General features: G+C 36.4%; 1 protein-coding gene across 1 annotated transcript in view; it reads left to right on the top strand.

Annotated features, from left to right (window-relative positions):
• Positions 1 to 5,489: 5,489 nt before the first annotated feature.
• The window catches only part of LOC123312182 (ras-related and estrogen-regulated growth inhibitor-like protein), a 30,297-nt gene continuing 20,717 nt past the window's right edge, over positions 5,490 to 15,069 (top strand). The window contains exons 1-3 of the mRNA XM_044896444.1: positions 5,490 to 5,641; positions 9,201 to 9,279; positions 10,899 to 10,955. Of these exons, the coding sequence (XP_044752379.1) occupies positions 9,204 to 9,279; positions 10,899 to 10,955 (133 nt within the window). The 5' untranslated portion in view covers positions 5,490 to 5,641; positions 9,201 to 9,203. The remainder of the gene's footprint in view (positions 5,642 to 9,200; positions 9,280 to 10,898; positions 10,956 to 15,069) is intronic.

The following is a 15,069-nucleotide window of genomic DNA, read 5'->3' as shown; positions in this document are numbered from 1 at the left end:
TGGAGAAATGGAGATCGTATAATGAATAACTGACAACTGTTTCAAAGGCTTTTTTATCATTCCAATATGAATTAAGACTTGTTTTGTATCAGAAACCAATAAATAATTATCTGCTTTCATAATATCCGGAATATTGGATATCAGAAATTTGAATGATAGCCTCTTTTGGACGAAATAGATTACGGTAGGATTACAGGTAAAAATTAATTAGGTCAAGCGGAAAAAATCGGTGGAAAAACCTCCCGGTGTTATTCCATTTTCTCGTAACTCGTCAATTATATCAAGACCTTCGGCGAAAGTAACGTATACCTATAGGTAATATGAAATCAATTCCTGTTGGAGTGTCGTATCAAGATACAGGCCATTGGAAAACTCCCGTAGGCTGCTAGTTGACATAGATATGGACATTACGTGAAAAATCATGAAGAAAATTAATTAAGAGAACGATGGAAGAATTGGCGAGGAAACTCTCTGGAAAAATTGGCCTGAAATCTCATTTAACAATTGGATACGGAAATTCAACTTCGAAGATATTTGAAGGCACAAATAGCCCACGTAGACTATTTTCACTTCTCTAAAAACTCACAAAAAACTCAATGTTTCCCAGGAAGTAGAAAGTATACTAAATATTCCCATTCGGCTCTGATGTATGGATAAACCGATCAGAGCCATCATGTACCAACCTTTATTCTTCATTAGGTATTCAGAACTTATAATTAAATGAATCCTTCTCTCACCCTGTGAAAATCCATCCAAATAAAATCTTTTTAATGAAAACAACGGTATAAATTCAGCTCGGGTTTATCGAAATTAATGGGGAAACTTTCGTGGCAACTTGCTCGAACTCGATAAATTCGGCTTCCATTCAAAAGTAACTATTTTCGTCTTATTGTACGTTAACAATGCATTTTTACTTAACGAAGGAAATTACATAATGAAGATTGGGAGGTCTTGAAGCTCTCTCGGTGGTTATGAGCATGTTTCGTAAACGTGAATGCCGATAAAATGCAGATTTACATCTTCTGTTCGTTATGTATCACCAAACATAAAGATCTGTAGCTGTTATGATTGAGTGAAGGAATTTTTATGTGTACTCAAAAGAGTATTTCGTTGATATAAGATTAATAATGTGATGGGCCATTTTTTTTAAACGGACTGAACCAATTGGAAGCCTAAAGTGAATAAATTATGCGTGGCTATAATAATATCCCTCAGAGGTTACATTTATAAAACGGTGAATTATGATAACATGTAATCTTTCTCTGATTTTTCGACAAGTGTTTAAGTTTGGAGGTCAGACTCACCTATATGTCTTCCGCAATGTAACCTTTTCATTATTGTTGGCTACTGAACAGAAATAAATTTGTGACTAACCAAGTGTCTATTTTCGAAGAGGAACAACAATCTTTTAACCTATAATTAGAGAACCGTCAAAATTTTGGTCCATAACCGCCCATAATCTCAATCTGATGAAACAGCTCGGAAAATGTATCGATAAAATTAAATTCTCCTCATAGATTGTGTCTACAGACCCTTTGGGATCAGTATGCTGATATTTTCAACAAAATGTGCTGAAGTTCAAGATTGATTTATTGTTGGTCTCCAGATATTTAACTTCAGACCCCTTCTAGGATATCTCCATTCAGAGAGATGGGTTTTATAGCTGGAAATACCCAAGAAGACCCATTTCCGATCGATATTTCCTGTGATAACCGAAGCTTTGCCTAAACATTTTACACTTTTATGGCGTTGAAAGATTTATTTTCACCGCGCGATCTGCGGCAAGCCAAGAATTCAGGAAAACGTTCCTGATTATTGTTTACCTTCGCCTCTTACGACAGGATTAAACAGAGCTACATGGCGCCAATTTGTGAAACAAATTAATAACGAACTAAAGTATTTCTGGACCATCAGTTGATTCATCCGAGAGAAATTTATGTTTCGTGGAGATCAGTTCTTCAAAAAAATGATTTTCCTCGGAATAATCCGATTTTCCGTCACTCAATATTATTGTTCGCATTTCGGTAATGATTCAAATTTACGGCTTTGACCTGAATATCATTAACGATCGTAAATCATTTTCGTGACGGGGAATTCATAATTCCCAAGTGCGAAATGAAATCTGTGGCAGCTAAGAAATTTGGAACTCGAAACTGTTCATAATGAATGGCTGGTATTAACCCAGTCAGATATCGGGTTTTCTAAATGACTGCAGCAGATCAACAATGAAGCATTTTCCGACACACATACCTTTAGTTCCAAGCTGTGTTTCCTCTGGGGGGGGTTAAAAAGCATAACACCAAACGTTTTTGGTTGCTGTCGTTATCATAATTCTTCGTATCATTCATCTAGTCGTTGGTAATTAAAATTGGGCATTGTTACTGAAACACTCTCACTCTTCGAATAAATTTTATTCACTGTGAATAAGTATCTGTCAGATAATTTCCTATCTGAAGGCATAGACATAGAGACATCTCTATGTCTATGTCTGAAGGATACCGGTGCTTCCAGATGAAATTATTTCACGAATAACATATCTATGAAAGCACGGTATACTACCTTCCACTGATTAATGTAAAATAAGACACCGCATTGTAGAAGAAAGAATAACCATACATCCAGAATCTAAAAAATTCTACCAATAATGACGTATCGACATTCGATCTATGTCAAAGAAACTCTTATTATTAAGTTTCTATGACAGATTTATTCGATGAATAACACTAGCTGAAAGTGAAAAGACAGCATTTTTACTTATCCTAAGAATAAGACTTACATCTACCGAATAAATTAATTTATTCGCAAGTGAAAGTACCAGGCCTTATAATAATATGTATCTCAGATGTTGTTTCCTTTGTATATTTTATACTGGTCTGTCTGTATATTAAAATCCGGATTCAATACTTTGAACAATGCTGAAATTCCCGAGTTCTTCAGAATCTCATTTCCGTAACTTTTCCAAATAATGCCAACCCAAGCAATGAAAATTTCCATTTTGAAAACGCATGACGACAAATGGTGCTCAGCCTTCGTAGTTTGAATTTTTGAACAGGAGATGAAGCGTTAGCTGGAAATGGACTAAATTTAGATGGATATCCTCTCGTGATCGTCCCAATATGTTCGATATAGATAAATATTTTATTCTCGATTTTTGCTGAAATTGCCTCACAAACTGGCTCGCAATTTACGTGGAAACTGACTTCCTTGTGTTTTTCGAACAATTTTATGCTTAGTTCTTAGGTAGATTTCACGATATGTGAAATTTGTATTGTTTTCTTGAGGAACCATGTCTGATTTTTTAAACCAAACTTGAAGCTGGATTCAAGAAACTAAAATAGTGATTAGCCCAGCAGACTTTTCTTGGAAATCAATGCAGATTCACGAAATATCGCGTCTGTTGTTTAAATTGAGTTTTGAATAGAAGAACGTTGAACTTTCCTGGTGAAGGCAGCGGATTATCAAATTAAAGTCTGTTGGCCCAACATGGTTCCGGAATATTTCTAACGCTTATAAAAGTTTCATCCGCACTTGTATATAATTACATTTCACGTTCGCTCAAGATCTTCCAGCGATGATTCTTTGCCATGAAGTGTGAATTTACATGATGTTAAGCTCGAACTTTTGAGAAAAAAAAACAAACTTATCCGACAACGTGAACTGAGAGGAAGTAAAATAGTGGAACCTGCTTGAAGAAGACATTTTTTTGACGTAAACTGTAGGTGAAGGATCACACACATATCTAGGGTCGTGTCACTTTTGTTATATCGATAAAGGAACAACCAAAATTTTTGGAAATGAGTAGGAAAGAATGATTCCATTTATACCTGAAAGACGTCAAAGTTTATTTTTATATAAGCATCGTTCATGTTGATGAAGTCTCAACAGGCTGTCCATCTGCACGTGACAGTTTTCAATCCGAGTTCTTAACCTAATTAGGTATTAAATGGCGAATGTTGCGGATAAAACGAGGGAAAAGATGTTAAAATATCAGCTTATTCTTTTTTGGGGAAATGCAATTCGGTCCGAGGATACCCATAAGTCATTCACCGCCAACGTTTGTTCTTTACCTTCGCACTTTTGCAAATTTGGCACCTGTCCTGATTTCCTAGCAGGATGTAATCTCGTATGTCGAGATCTGATGGCTCAATGAACCGGAAAAGAGGAAATACATTTCTTGCTAACATGCCGAAAATAATTGACTGCACCCTCCCGTTTGCTCCTCTTATTTTCGACACTCCAGGCAAATTGTTTCTTTGTGTGGTAACTATGCCCTCGCGAATTCATCTCAGGATGGTCTTCTATATACATACTGGAATATGTATCTGTAGCTGATCTTGAAGATTTTGCCTTTTTCTCTTTCGTAGGCACTTCTCACTGCTCGAAAATTGAAGTGGATAACTTACGTATATATGTAATACTATATGAATAAAAACGATTTGCTATATATGTACTAAGCACTGATGTATGAAGTTACGTACGAGGATGTATTGATAACTAGTTAGCCTAGACTATAGATAAAATGAACAGTTAATCTATGGCCTAGACCAGTTCCTTGCACAAAAAATATTGCGTTACCATAGCAACGAACAATAACTCATTAGAAGTGTCAGTGTGAAGTTTGAGGTCAAAAACGTAAACCAGAGTTACGCAGTAAATTAAAAGAAAGAAGATGTCCTCCGAAATTGTGAAAATCGAAAAATTGGAGTATCGAGCCATCATCAATTACCTGTATTTAAAAGGGTTAAGAGGTAAGCAGATTTACGAAGATATGCTTAATACCCTTGATGATCAATGTCCTTCGTATGCGACCGTGAAAAATTGGACTGCAAGCTTCAAAAGAGGTGAATTTTCCATTGAAGATGATGACCGATCGGGAAGGCAAGTTTCTGTGTCAGTCCCCGAAAACATCACGACATGATTTTATCAGCGAAGCCTGGACCAAAGATTATAGAGTTAACTTTATAATCTTTGGCCTGGAGATAGTTAGCAACGTCTCGTTGAGATAAAACTTCCACTGAAAGCTGACTCAAGTGATTCAGTACCATTTCAACAAATAAGTATGCTATGATCAAATTTGGTGGATGAAAAGATTCGTGTGTCGTATAGAGTAAGGGAACAAATCCTTATTTTTCAATAAATTTTGTAAAATATCCACTTATGATGGATCTAACTCTAGACATATTTCATTCTCTATTTAACAGTGTTGATTAAACGTGGGCACCTGTCAGATTTTCAACAAGTATAGACCACATCAATCCAATATTTCTACACTTCTCACCTAATTTCTGTTAAAAATTTAATTAATTTTATTTAAATTTTTTAATTATTATCTTCGAAAAATAACCGTGACTTCTTCGAACCGGGCGAAAAACTTTCTGAAGAAGAAGTCACATGCACAAACGGCAGCGTACCTCTGGCATCCGGTCGCCAAGGCGACCGAAGTTTATATATATAAAGCGTCGCGGCGCCCGTCCATTCAGTATTCACGCTAACGTCTAGTTCATCTGGTGGGAGTCGTGGACACTTTTTTTGCCCGCGAGGATATATCGTGCGCATTTTTTAAATTCCTCAGGACTTTCGAATATACAATTTTATAAATTGTTTGTGTTGTTCGGGACCGATCCTCAGCGGAATCTTCAAGGTGAGGTGGTGTTTGTACTTTTAGGAATTTTTTTTGATCGGTTTTATACAGGGTGTCCCGATTGAACCCATGTATATGTCAGAACTACTGCACGCGAATCTAGAGTTTGTAATATATGGCAAAAGTTCCATATCTACCTACAATTACAGCCTCTTCGTCATTATCCCTTAAAAATTGTATTATTTTTCAAAATTTGGGTTTTTTCATCGGTCAAATTGTTCAAAAAATACCATTCTCTGAATATTTGGGGATATAAAGTCGGTAGCTTTCTAATAATGCTCTCATTGAGAATTGTTCCAACTCTAATCTTCATAAGGTTTTGGAGAAACTTATTTTTTGGATCAGATCAACAGAAATCAGTAGTCGTTTAAAGTTTAAGTCCATCTGCCAAGGTCAGAAAGTTACTGATATGGGATGGAATGAACTATTTTTCTCTTAATATATGGTTTTCCAAACGTTCATGAAGTTCGGGTTTCAATTTCCCTGATGATAGAGAAAATAATGGATTATTCAAGGAGATAAAATAGGAGATTGCAATGCGGAAAAAGAAGGACAAATGAACTGTATTGTTTCCTATCTCATCATCCTGAATTCGAACGGAAAATCATCAGTCAACGTTGAACAACAGTATGGCCTGCCAAAATAAAGGAAGAGCATTCCCATCATTTGACACCATCAAGGTTGCTTTTAAAATCGAACCGAACGTTCAGATTCAACGAACTCTAGTCACTGAAACACCTCGACATGAGTCAAAGCAAGGTGAATTATTCCTAAAAGACAAGCAACAAGCAATTAACGATCGTGGGTTGATATAATGCATTATGATTGAAATTTCATTGGAGACTGGAAATTTCCCGTCATGAATATTGATGATAACAAATCAGGATTAACGTATGTTATTACTGTTTCCATGGGATCAGGGATATAATAGCGAGCTCATCTGAAAGCGACTTCATAGTTGTTAATAGATAGGCATACGAGTCGAATTACTGGATGCTGCCTGAATAATGGATTGCAGAATGAATTCATAGATGATAATGGAAAAATTGGAAAGAATGGGTGTATTTACAATGTATTTGTCAGTCGGAGATCTTCCAATTTGAAGGATAGGTGCTGATTCACGAGTTTCAGTTTAATTTCTCTAATCCAGAGAACAGAAGAAGTGAATAAATTGAGAGGGCTTAGAATCCCCATGTCTGAATCAGAGAATTTTTATACCTCAACATAAAATAATAGAAATATTTAAGGTACATTCCTAATACTCTCGAACCAAGAGCTCAAACCTTTTCATTCGTCCATATATTAGAGATTGTCGCACCAGGTCTAAACTAAATTTAGATTCCGTTTTACATAACTCGAATATTTCAGCCGGCCCAGACGGCAAGATGCTAGACAAAGTCCCCAAATTCATAAATTCAGTTTTGTTAGGCATTTTTGACGAGAGGCACTACTGATTTCTCAACGTCTCTCATCGGTATTTCTCGGCGTATATCAAAATAAAATGAGTCGTATATCAATAGATGTCACTCGAATAATCCAGGTTGTTTTCACAATCAAATTTCTCGAAATATGTACCTCTTCTTCCGGCTGCAACAAATCGATTAAAGATCCTTTTGTGCAGTCTACTATGATCGCAACGCCAACTTTTTTTGAGAACCAAGTTTATCCGATTTATGAGAGATATATTTGAGTTGCTACTGCTCCTTCTACTAGTTTCAAACGTCTCGAGGTATCCAGAGTTCAAAGGCGACAAAATTATGACCATGTTACCAAATTTTGCAGTGGTAGAATTAATCAAGATTATCGTGAGTCCTACCTTATCAAGAATTACTTTTCATTGGACAATCATTGACTACGAAGAAGGCAAGATTAGCTCTTCAAATTCAGACAACCATCTGCTATATACAGGTACCGCTAGTCCAAGAAGCTAAAGTTACATGGTACGAAGTGCCATAGATGGACATCGACTCATTGTGATGCCTAAACTTGTCCTTCTGTAATAACACTTCAAAGGAAGGTGATTATCCGACCAATTTCAAATAAAAGTTGAGAGTGGTTCGTTACTCCATCGCACAAAGGAGCCGATCCTTCTGGTTCATAAATAATCCAGAACGACAGCATCTCCACAAGCTCCATCTGCTCATTTCCCTGAAAATCTCCGACACGTGCTCCTAAAGTATTGACCTATCATCGTTCACCGTGCGTCCGAATCGATATAAGCTATAAAAAATTCGCATAACTTCCGAAAAAAAGCAACGGATGGACGCGCCGTTCCGACGCCCGCGTCGCCTACAGTTGGCGTCGAAATGCGTACAGAAATAGCGTTAAGGAATTCGAAACATCGCACTCGATTGTTGCTATCAAGTGTTGATCGCAGCTGCATGGAAGAGGACTTGTTTGAGACGAATTCTTGTGGACTGTTGTTGGTGTAGTCAGAGATGACAGCAGTTGGTCGCCTCTGGTTGCAGCGAAGCAACGAAATTTATCGAATATCGAAGTAAATAAGATAAAAGTACGCTTCTCCACAGCAATACTGAAAATTTGATCCATTCTGAGATGATGGGGAAAGATTCTTTCGAGATAAAAACAGGTAACATGTTTCAGATAGGTGAAACATCCAGGTATCTCTAATTAATTGAGAGCTTTATCCTTCGAACAAATCAATTAGCGAGAGAAGGATCACCGGTGCATTGTTTAAGTTTCGCAATTTAATTAATCGTTCGATAGAATTTTCCACGTGCCATCCGACAAAGAAGTTGTTTTTTTCCGCGAATCGGAATTTTTCCGAAGAGCTAATGTTCGATATCTGATACTTCGGTATCAGGTTGTGAGCGACGTTATCTAAATTGACAGAATTGCCATTACTCAATGCGGATTATAATTATTCATTTCGCAGCAACTCGAAATAATAATCTAGAAACCGCACTTTCATCATTTGTGTGTGTCAATCAGGAAAGAGGCATCAAGAACCCTTAATGTTATCTCAAATATTTATAATCAGAACAGAGTATCACATTATATTGAGAAAAGCGAAAAGTTTCCGTTGTTTCCTATTGACGAAAATATTTCATGTTGGAAAATTGATGTTCAATTCATACTATTGCATACAATAATGTTTATCCCTCTTATTTCAATCCATGACCTCCAAAAATATCAGTGTTTTGTTCGCTTAGTGAATGTTCTGAAAAAAAATTAATTTCTGAGTTATGTACTGGACTTCTCATAACGATTTTAATACAATAGCCCGATGGAGACATTGCAAAACGTTTTAGCACCAGGCGGCAATCAATCTGCATCTACCAAACAGATTCAGAGCCAAAATCCGGTCCAGATACAAAACGCCCAACCTCTGTTTCCATCCATAAAATATTTCTTCAAAACAAATTCGAAAAGAATTCAATGTTTAATGATACTTATAAATCTGTTACGGTGTTGAAATACAGGACTATATCGTATACTAAAACGTAGTGGAGAAATCGAAAACTATGCCTCGCTCTAATTTTTTTATAGTTTTATCCTTCGTTATGATGTTAGAAATTAACGATGCTCTTCCTTTCAGATTATGAAGACGGACGACAAAAATACAGTGGCGAAAGTCCGCCTGGCCGTCATCGGAAAATCACACGTGGGAAAATCAGGTAAATAAAGTGGCCACCTTGTCGTTGTAACTCCAATCAAACCTTCCATAATTAGAGTCGCAATATTTTGCGCTTTTCCGAATGGTCCACATGTTTTGAATGGAGACACATTAATATTTTACGTAATATATTTACGAGTTGGGTGAAAACGGATATACTTTCACAATATCCTATGGAAAAATGTGATTCTCAATACTAAATATACCCCAATGTGTTTTTATTGGAAGTTCTCGAGATTTATTAATAAGCCAGAATTTCTATTTGCGCATATGAACGAAATATTGAAGAAGATTGACATTTTTGGTCAGCTATATCAATGGTGATCTCGAATCAATTACTCGAGACCATCAAATCAACGTGTTTACACTATTTCCATTCAAATTCCGCATTTAACATCGATGGTCGATGTGGAGGTCAGCTCATTCCAAATATTTATAACACATTATGCAAGATATTCTTTATCAACCGCAGAAAAATTTCTGGGTCAGCGTAAACCTCAGCATATAAACAATTGATAGCTTCCTGAATTCGACTGATGAATAGTAAACCGAAGATGTTGGGGAAAGACATTTGAGAATTGTCGTTGACGGAAATACTTTCAGGAAGTTTGTTCTGTTTGAAATAGTGTAGTTTTTCACAGCTTTTGGTATAGATTTCCCATCAGTTTGCTATCATGTTCAGGAATGAAAAAGTTTGAAAACTATGAACGAAAACCCAACATCAAACCACTCTCCAACAGGTATCTGTTGCTGATTTCAGATCCATTTGCCTTTAATGAATTCTAATGAGCCCTCCCAAACACAAAGTCAAGGACTCCTCGTCAAGGACTTCTTTGATGATGACATTTACCAACTTCAAAGTTAGCGTTCAGACACTTCGCATCTTCCTCAACCCAATTTCATACGAACTAATTCGAATTTTGTATACAGCCTTCGTTGACTCAAACCTCCTGAATTTTTGTCTTAATGGATAGTTATACGGTGAATCATTCTCTGCTCTCCTGACCTTAGTGATCAAATACATCTGTTTTCGTATATATAAAATTAATTGTGTAGTTGTATCTTCGGATTATTTTTAGTGAGAGACTCTCCTTATTAAATTGAATTTCATTAGAGCTAGGAGAGTTGGGGTTGGTCCAATTTTTGTCAGATCACTCGTTCACACGAGCACCATTGAAAATGTAAATTTTCGAGTTGATTGTTTCAACTGTGGGATAAGAAACCTAGTAACAAAGACAACTTATTTCAATAGTATCACAGGAACGTGTTTCTTGAGTAATAAAAACGATACAACTCGCTGAAGGGAGGATTCACAGTGTAATACTGTCTGTTTTTTGCGCCCTCAACAAACTTCGCCCCATTTTGAGGGTAAGCCTAAGACAACAGGAGCGAACAGCTGGGTGTTGAATCGATTTTCACCCACTCAAAAACTTTCCGCGACCTTCCCCAATAAATTATCAGTTTATCAAGAAGGAACAAGTTGTAATAGCATCATATCGAAATTCTGTCGATGTGGCGGAATAACAGAAGTTTTAGAATAGCTCAATAAAATGTATTCACTGAATGAATGAATTAACTCTTGGGGAATCTAGAAAATAACAAGTTTCTTTTTTTTTTCAGCCCTCACAGTTAGATATTTGACAAGGAGATATATTGGAGAATATAGAAGTAATACTGGTGAGTACAGTTAGAATGTCTTTAGTTGATTAATCTAAAACGCTTGAAATACGTAATTTCCTCCATTCCATACAATGTACAATTTGTGAGAATATTCTTCGAAGACTAGCAGTGAAAGCACGACTTTCAGAGAGTTATAGGATTAGATGTGAGGTCTGAAATTTCTTTCATGAAGTTTTCCTCACACTCCTCAAAATATTTATACTACGGATGTCCGAAAAATAAATATTTCCCTTTCATAGAAAGTTCGTAGATTATTTATGAGATCTGACCAGAAGGGGCTATTAAACTATGCAAATAATAACGTAATAAACCTTGACTCTGGGTAAATATTGAATGGGAAAAAGCCAGGATCGGGATTTAAAGCGATAAAACAACCAATCACACACATTGTTTCAATGAAATTTAAATTTATGAACAGTTTAGATGGACAGGGGCCAAACCAGATGTGATATATCTCGTGCATTAAGTGATGCAGTTTCTAGATATCTTAAATTGATGTACCAATGATGATTGACTGAGCAGCGGAATTTATGAGCATTTTTTCGTTCTATATTTGTGTTAGTTCAATGTTTTTCCTACCTATCGTTTGCATTGAATGGCATCTCAATTCAAAAAATTCATTGTGATAATTTCTACCACAAATCAACACAGACCTTATTGTGTTCTTTGGTTGTTTGCCTATACCTATTTTATCTAATGAATAATTTTTCCTACGATCAATGTCTGAATTACAAATCTAAACTCTATAAAAGTTGAGGCAATGCAAGGTAATCGTCTATTTTCTGGACTAATGAATCAGAGGTCCTTTGGCATGAGTAGATGAATGTTGTCAAGAGCAAGTGTTCGATACATTTAGGTCAGGGAAGTGAACAGAAACCATAAATTGAGTCCATGGGGCGCCATAAATGAAAGAAATTCACTAGGTCAGAATATGCTATTATCGGAAATAATGGAATTGATTATAGGGAGAGATTTTCATCAATTTACTATATCTAGAATCTATAGAGATGGATTATATGAAAGAAAGCCAGTAGTAGTAGAGATCAGATAAAATTTAAAAAGGGATTGTTGAAGGATAATTGATATATGCAGAAGAAAAGCTGTCAGCTGTCAAACGTCGACACATTGTGTTAAAAACAAACATGTCTGTTAGCTGATCTCGAAAACCAGCTTGGGCCAGCTTCAAATAATGCAGCAATAACAAGATTAACCTTGAGAATAAAATTGATATCCTAGTACTCAGAAGTTTGGCACAAGAGTCGATTTGTTGATGTTCCTATCGATCGAGATATCCAGGTCGAATTCACCTTCTAGATTGAATCTTCTCAATTATTCACCATCAGACGGTCCAGAATACTCAATAATAAACAAAATAAAACTCCGAAAACATTTTTAGGCTATATTCCAGATGCATGGTGCCAGTGATATATCGATATAATTCAGTAAATTGTAATCTGCCTCTTGATTTATGATGAAGATTTGTCTGAAGGTTATAGTGAGTAGATATTTCGAGAGTGAATCATCAAAAATTATTCATCCACTCGTATTTTCAAAAATCTTTCCAATTTATATGACTTGAGGTTATTCATTGACATTTTTCATGTATACGGAATCATCAATGAAAATTTCTAACGCCAGCAGTGGGAATTTTAGTGCCTTCGAGTCTACAGTTGTCACCCAAAGAAACCTACTTTTTCCCAAGCCTCCCACTCGTTATTTTCTGCAATTAGTTCAGTAACGATATGATAGTAAAAAATTGTTGTCGCTTCTTTAATCCTAATTGGATTCGGGAAAACCCATCAGCTAGGAATATTCATTTTAAGTGGAGCGAAAATCTCTTTTTGATCTTTGTGTTTCATTTTTGTACTTCAAAGGATCGTTAACCCAGGTTCCAAGGGGGATATTTTTCACTTGAAGGTATCCCAGCATTCTCACAGCTCGGTTGGCTTAAGCTATGTGCCGATTTGAAGTGTGTTTTTCCAATGGCAATTATGTAGAAAGCTTTTTCACCTATTTCGACTGGAAGTTTTACCTTATTTTTGCCTTATGTTCATGAGGGATCTATCTCGGCAGTACTCGCCTGCATGGTCCTTGAATGGCAGTTTCCAGAGTATGTATCAACTTTAGCTCCAGGATGATTTTGCTGGGAGATACATTTGTCGAAAGTTGGGGTCAGTTAAAAACTCGTCAAGACTGAAAGAATGTGCCGAAATGGATGAAATTCTCAGATTTATTACTCAAAGAGTTGCTTTTTCAGAATATGTATCACATTTCCATCTACGGTTACTTTTATTGAGAGATAAACGACTCGAAAGCTGACATTCGAAAAATCCTGAAAAAAGTTGGGTTCAGTTAAACATTCGTCAAGACCAAACGGTTGCACCTAGATGGATGAAATTCTCAGATTTCTTACTAGAAGAGCTGCTCTTTCAGAGTATCTACGCATACTTTTATTGAGAGACAAACGACTCGAAAGCTGACCTTCGAAAAATCCTGAAAAGCTGAGGTCAAGACCGAACGGTTGCACCTATAAGATCGATGAAATTAGTAGAAAATGAAAGTCATCTCGAAATTGATGAATCTGTTCATCTGTTTTCACTAAGAAGTTCAGACGATCAATATTCCACCACCTTTCCATGGGGTGAATTTATCCAGGACGATATAAAGAAACTGACAGATAATTGAAGATTACTTGTCATGCACAACCGGTCTCACGTTTCCAATAAATCTCACGAGCAATTCCTCCATCTAAATATTGAATAATGGATGTCGTAACGACCATCAAAACCGTCTCAGGTTCTGACGACCTGTAAAATAAACAAATTTCTGAGCAAATGAAATAATTCAAAATTGTACGTCACACTGACGTAGGGTATGATCGCTGCGTGGATACTTGAGGATATAAATTCAGGATGAGTAGACTTGGCACTAATAAAAACGGACTATATCCAAACAAACGCATCGTTTCATCAGCTGCACATCATTATCTTTATGCAGTATCATCAGGAGTGGATACTGGATACACTAACTCTCTCCAAAACCTATTATTGCGGAATGTTTTTTAAATTATTCGTGTAAATAACACTGTGAGAATGTTTTCTTCAAATAGAATCACATATTCTACGTGTAACACGTGCCTATACGAGAGATAAAGCGCATTCAGGATCATTAATTCAATGTTCAAGTCTTGAATTTTCCTAAACGATTAGTCGTGACCTCAAACAAGACGTTAAATTGAGGGGTGTGGATATTTCTGGATATGAAAAATGAAGGAAATGTTCGTGACCTCTTCTCTTCTTCATCCTCTTCGATGTCTCCCAAAACTGCTTTACCGAATTGACTGATGAATTTTGTTGAAGTGTTCACGTACGTTTGTACAGTGTGCGGACGAGATCATTGTGTTCGAATTCAATAACACAGAAGAGACAAAAAGGGGAATTCATTTCATTTTTCGAGATATATGGACACGTTTTCTGCTCAATGTAGACACGAGGGTTATGACTGCCTAAAGCACCTGTGAATCCAACCCTATCGTTGGAATGAAACAAACAATGGGGGTGGATGGGATGCGTAAATTGGATTACAGGGTTTTCACCCTAACATCTCACGTTTATGAAATAATCAGGCACTTGACGAGGGATGAACTTCAGGTCTATTTTTCTGAGAATGCTCCGTGTTTTCAGAAGTAATAACTTATTCCATTCATTTAAAGGTTCAAAATTGAGGAATAGATTTGAAAATGTTGATGTTTGACCCTTGAAACTCTCGTTACCTATGCTGTTATCCCTATATTTTTCGAGAAACAGTCTGATAGGGATGGGATAAAATTTATTCTTTATTACAGAAAGAATCGTTGACCAACAACGCTTCTTTGCTAGATACTTGGAAAGAAAATCAATGTCTGCATATCCTCTCAGTAAGTGATAGTAAACATTCCTACAGGGTCTCTCAGGAATTTACATTTATCTATTCTTGCCACGCAAGAATTTCACTGTGTTTGTTATTAAACTGTCCGTTTTGAATAAACAGCTTCGCGATGAATACGAAAATATTGCATTCAGTAAAAGTCACGTAGATTTGAACTTTTTCCAGACTGCCTGTCGCTATTTGG

The sequence above is a fragment of the Coccinella septempunctata genome, chromosome 4 (assembly GCF_907165205.1).
Source record: "Coccinella septempunctata chromosome 4, icCocSept1.1, whole genome shotgun sequence".
Taxonomy (NCBI): domain Eukaryota; kingdom Metazoa; phylum Arthropoda; class Insecta; order Coleoptera; family Coccinellidae; genus Coccinella; species Coccinella septempunctata.
The sequence above is the reverse complement of the archived record's forward strand: the minus strand, read 5'-3'. Positions and strand labels throughout refer to the sequence as shown.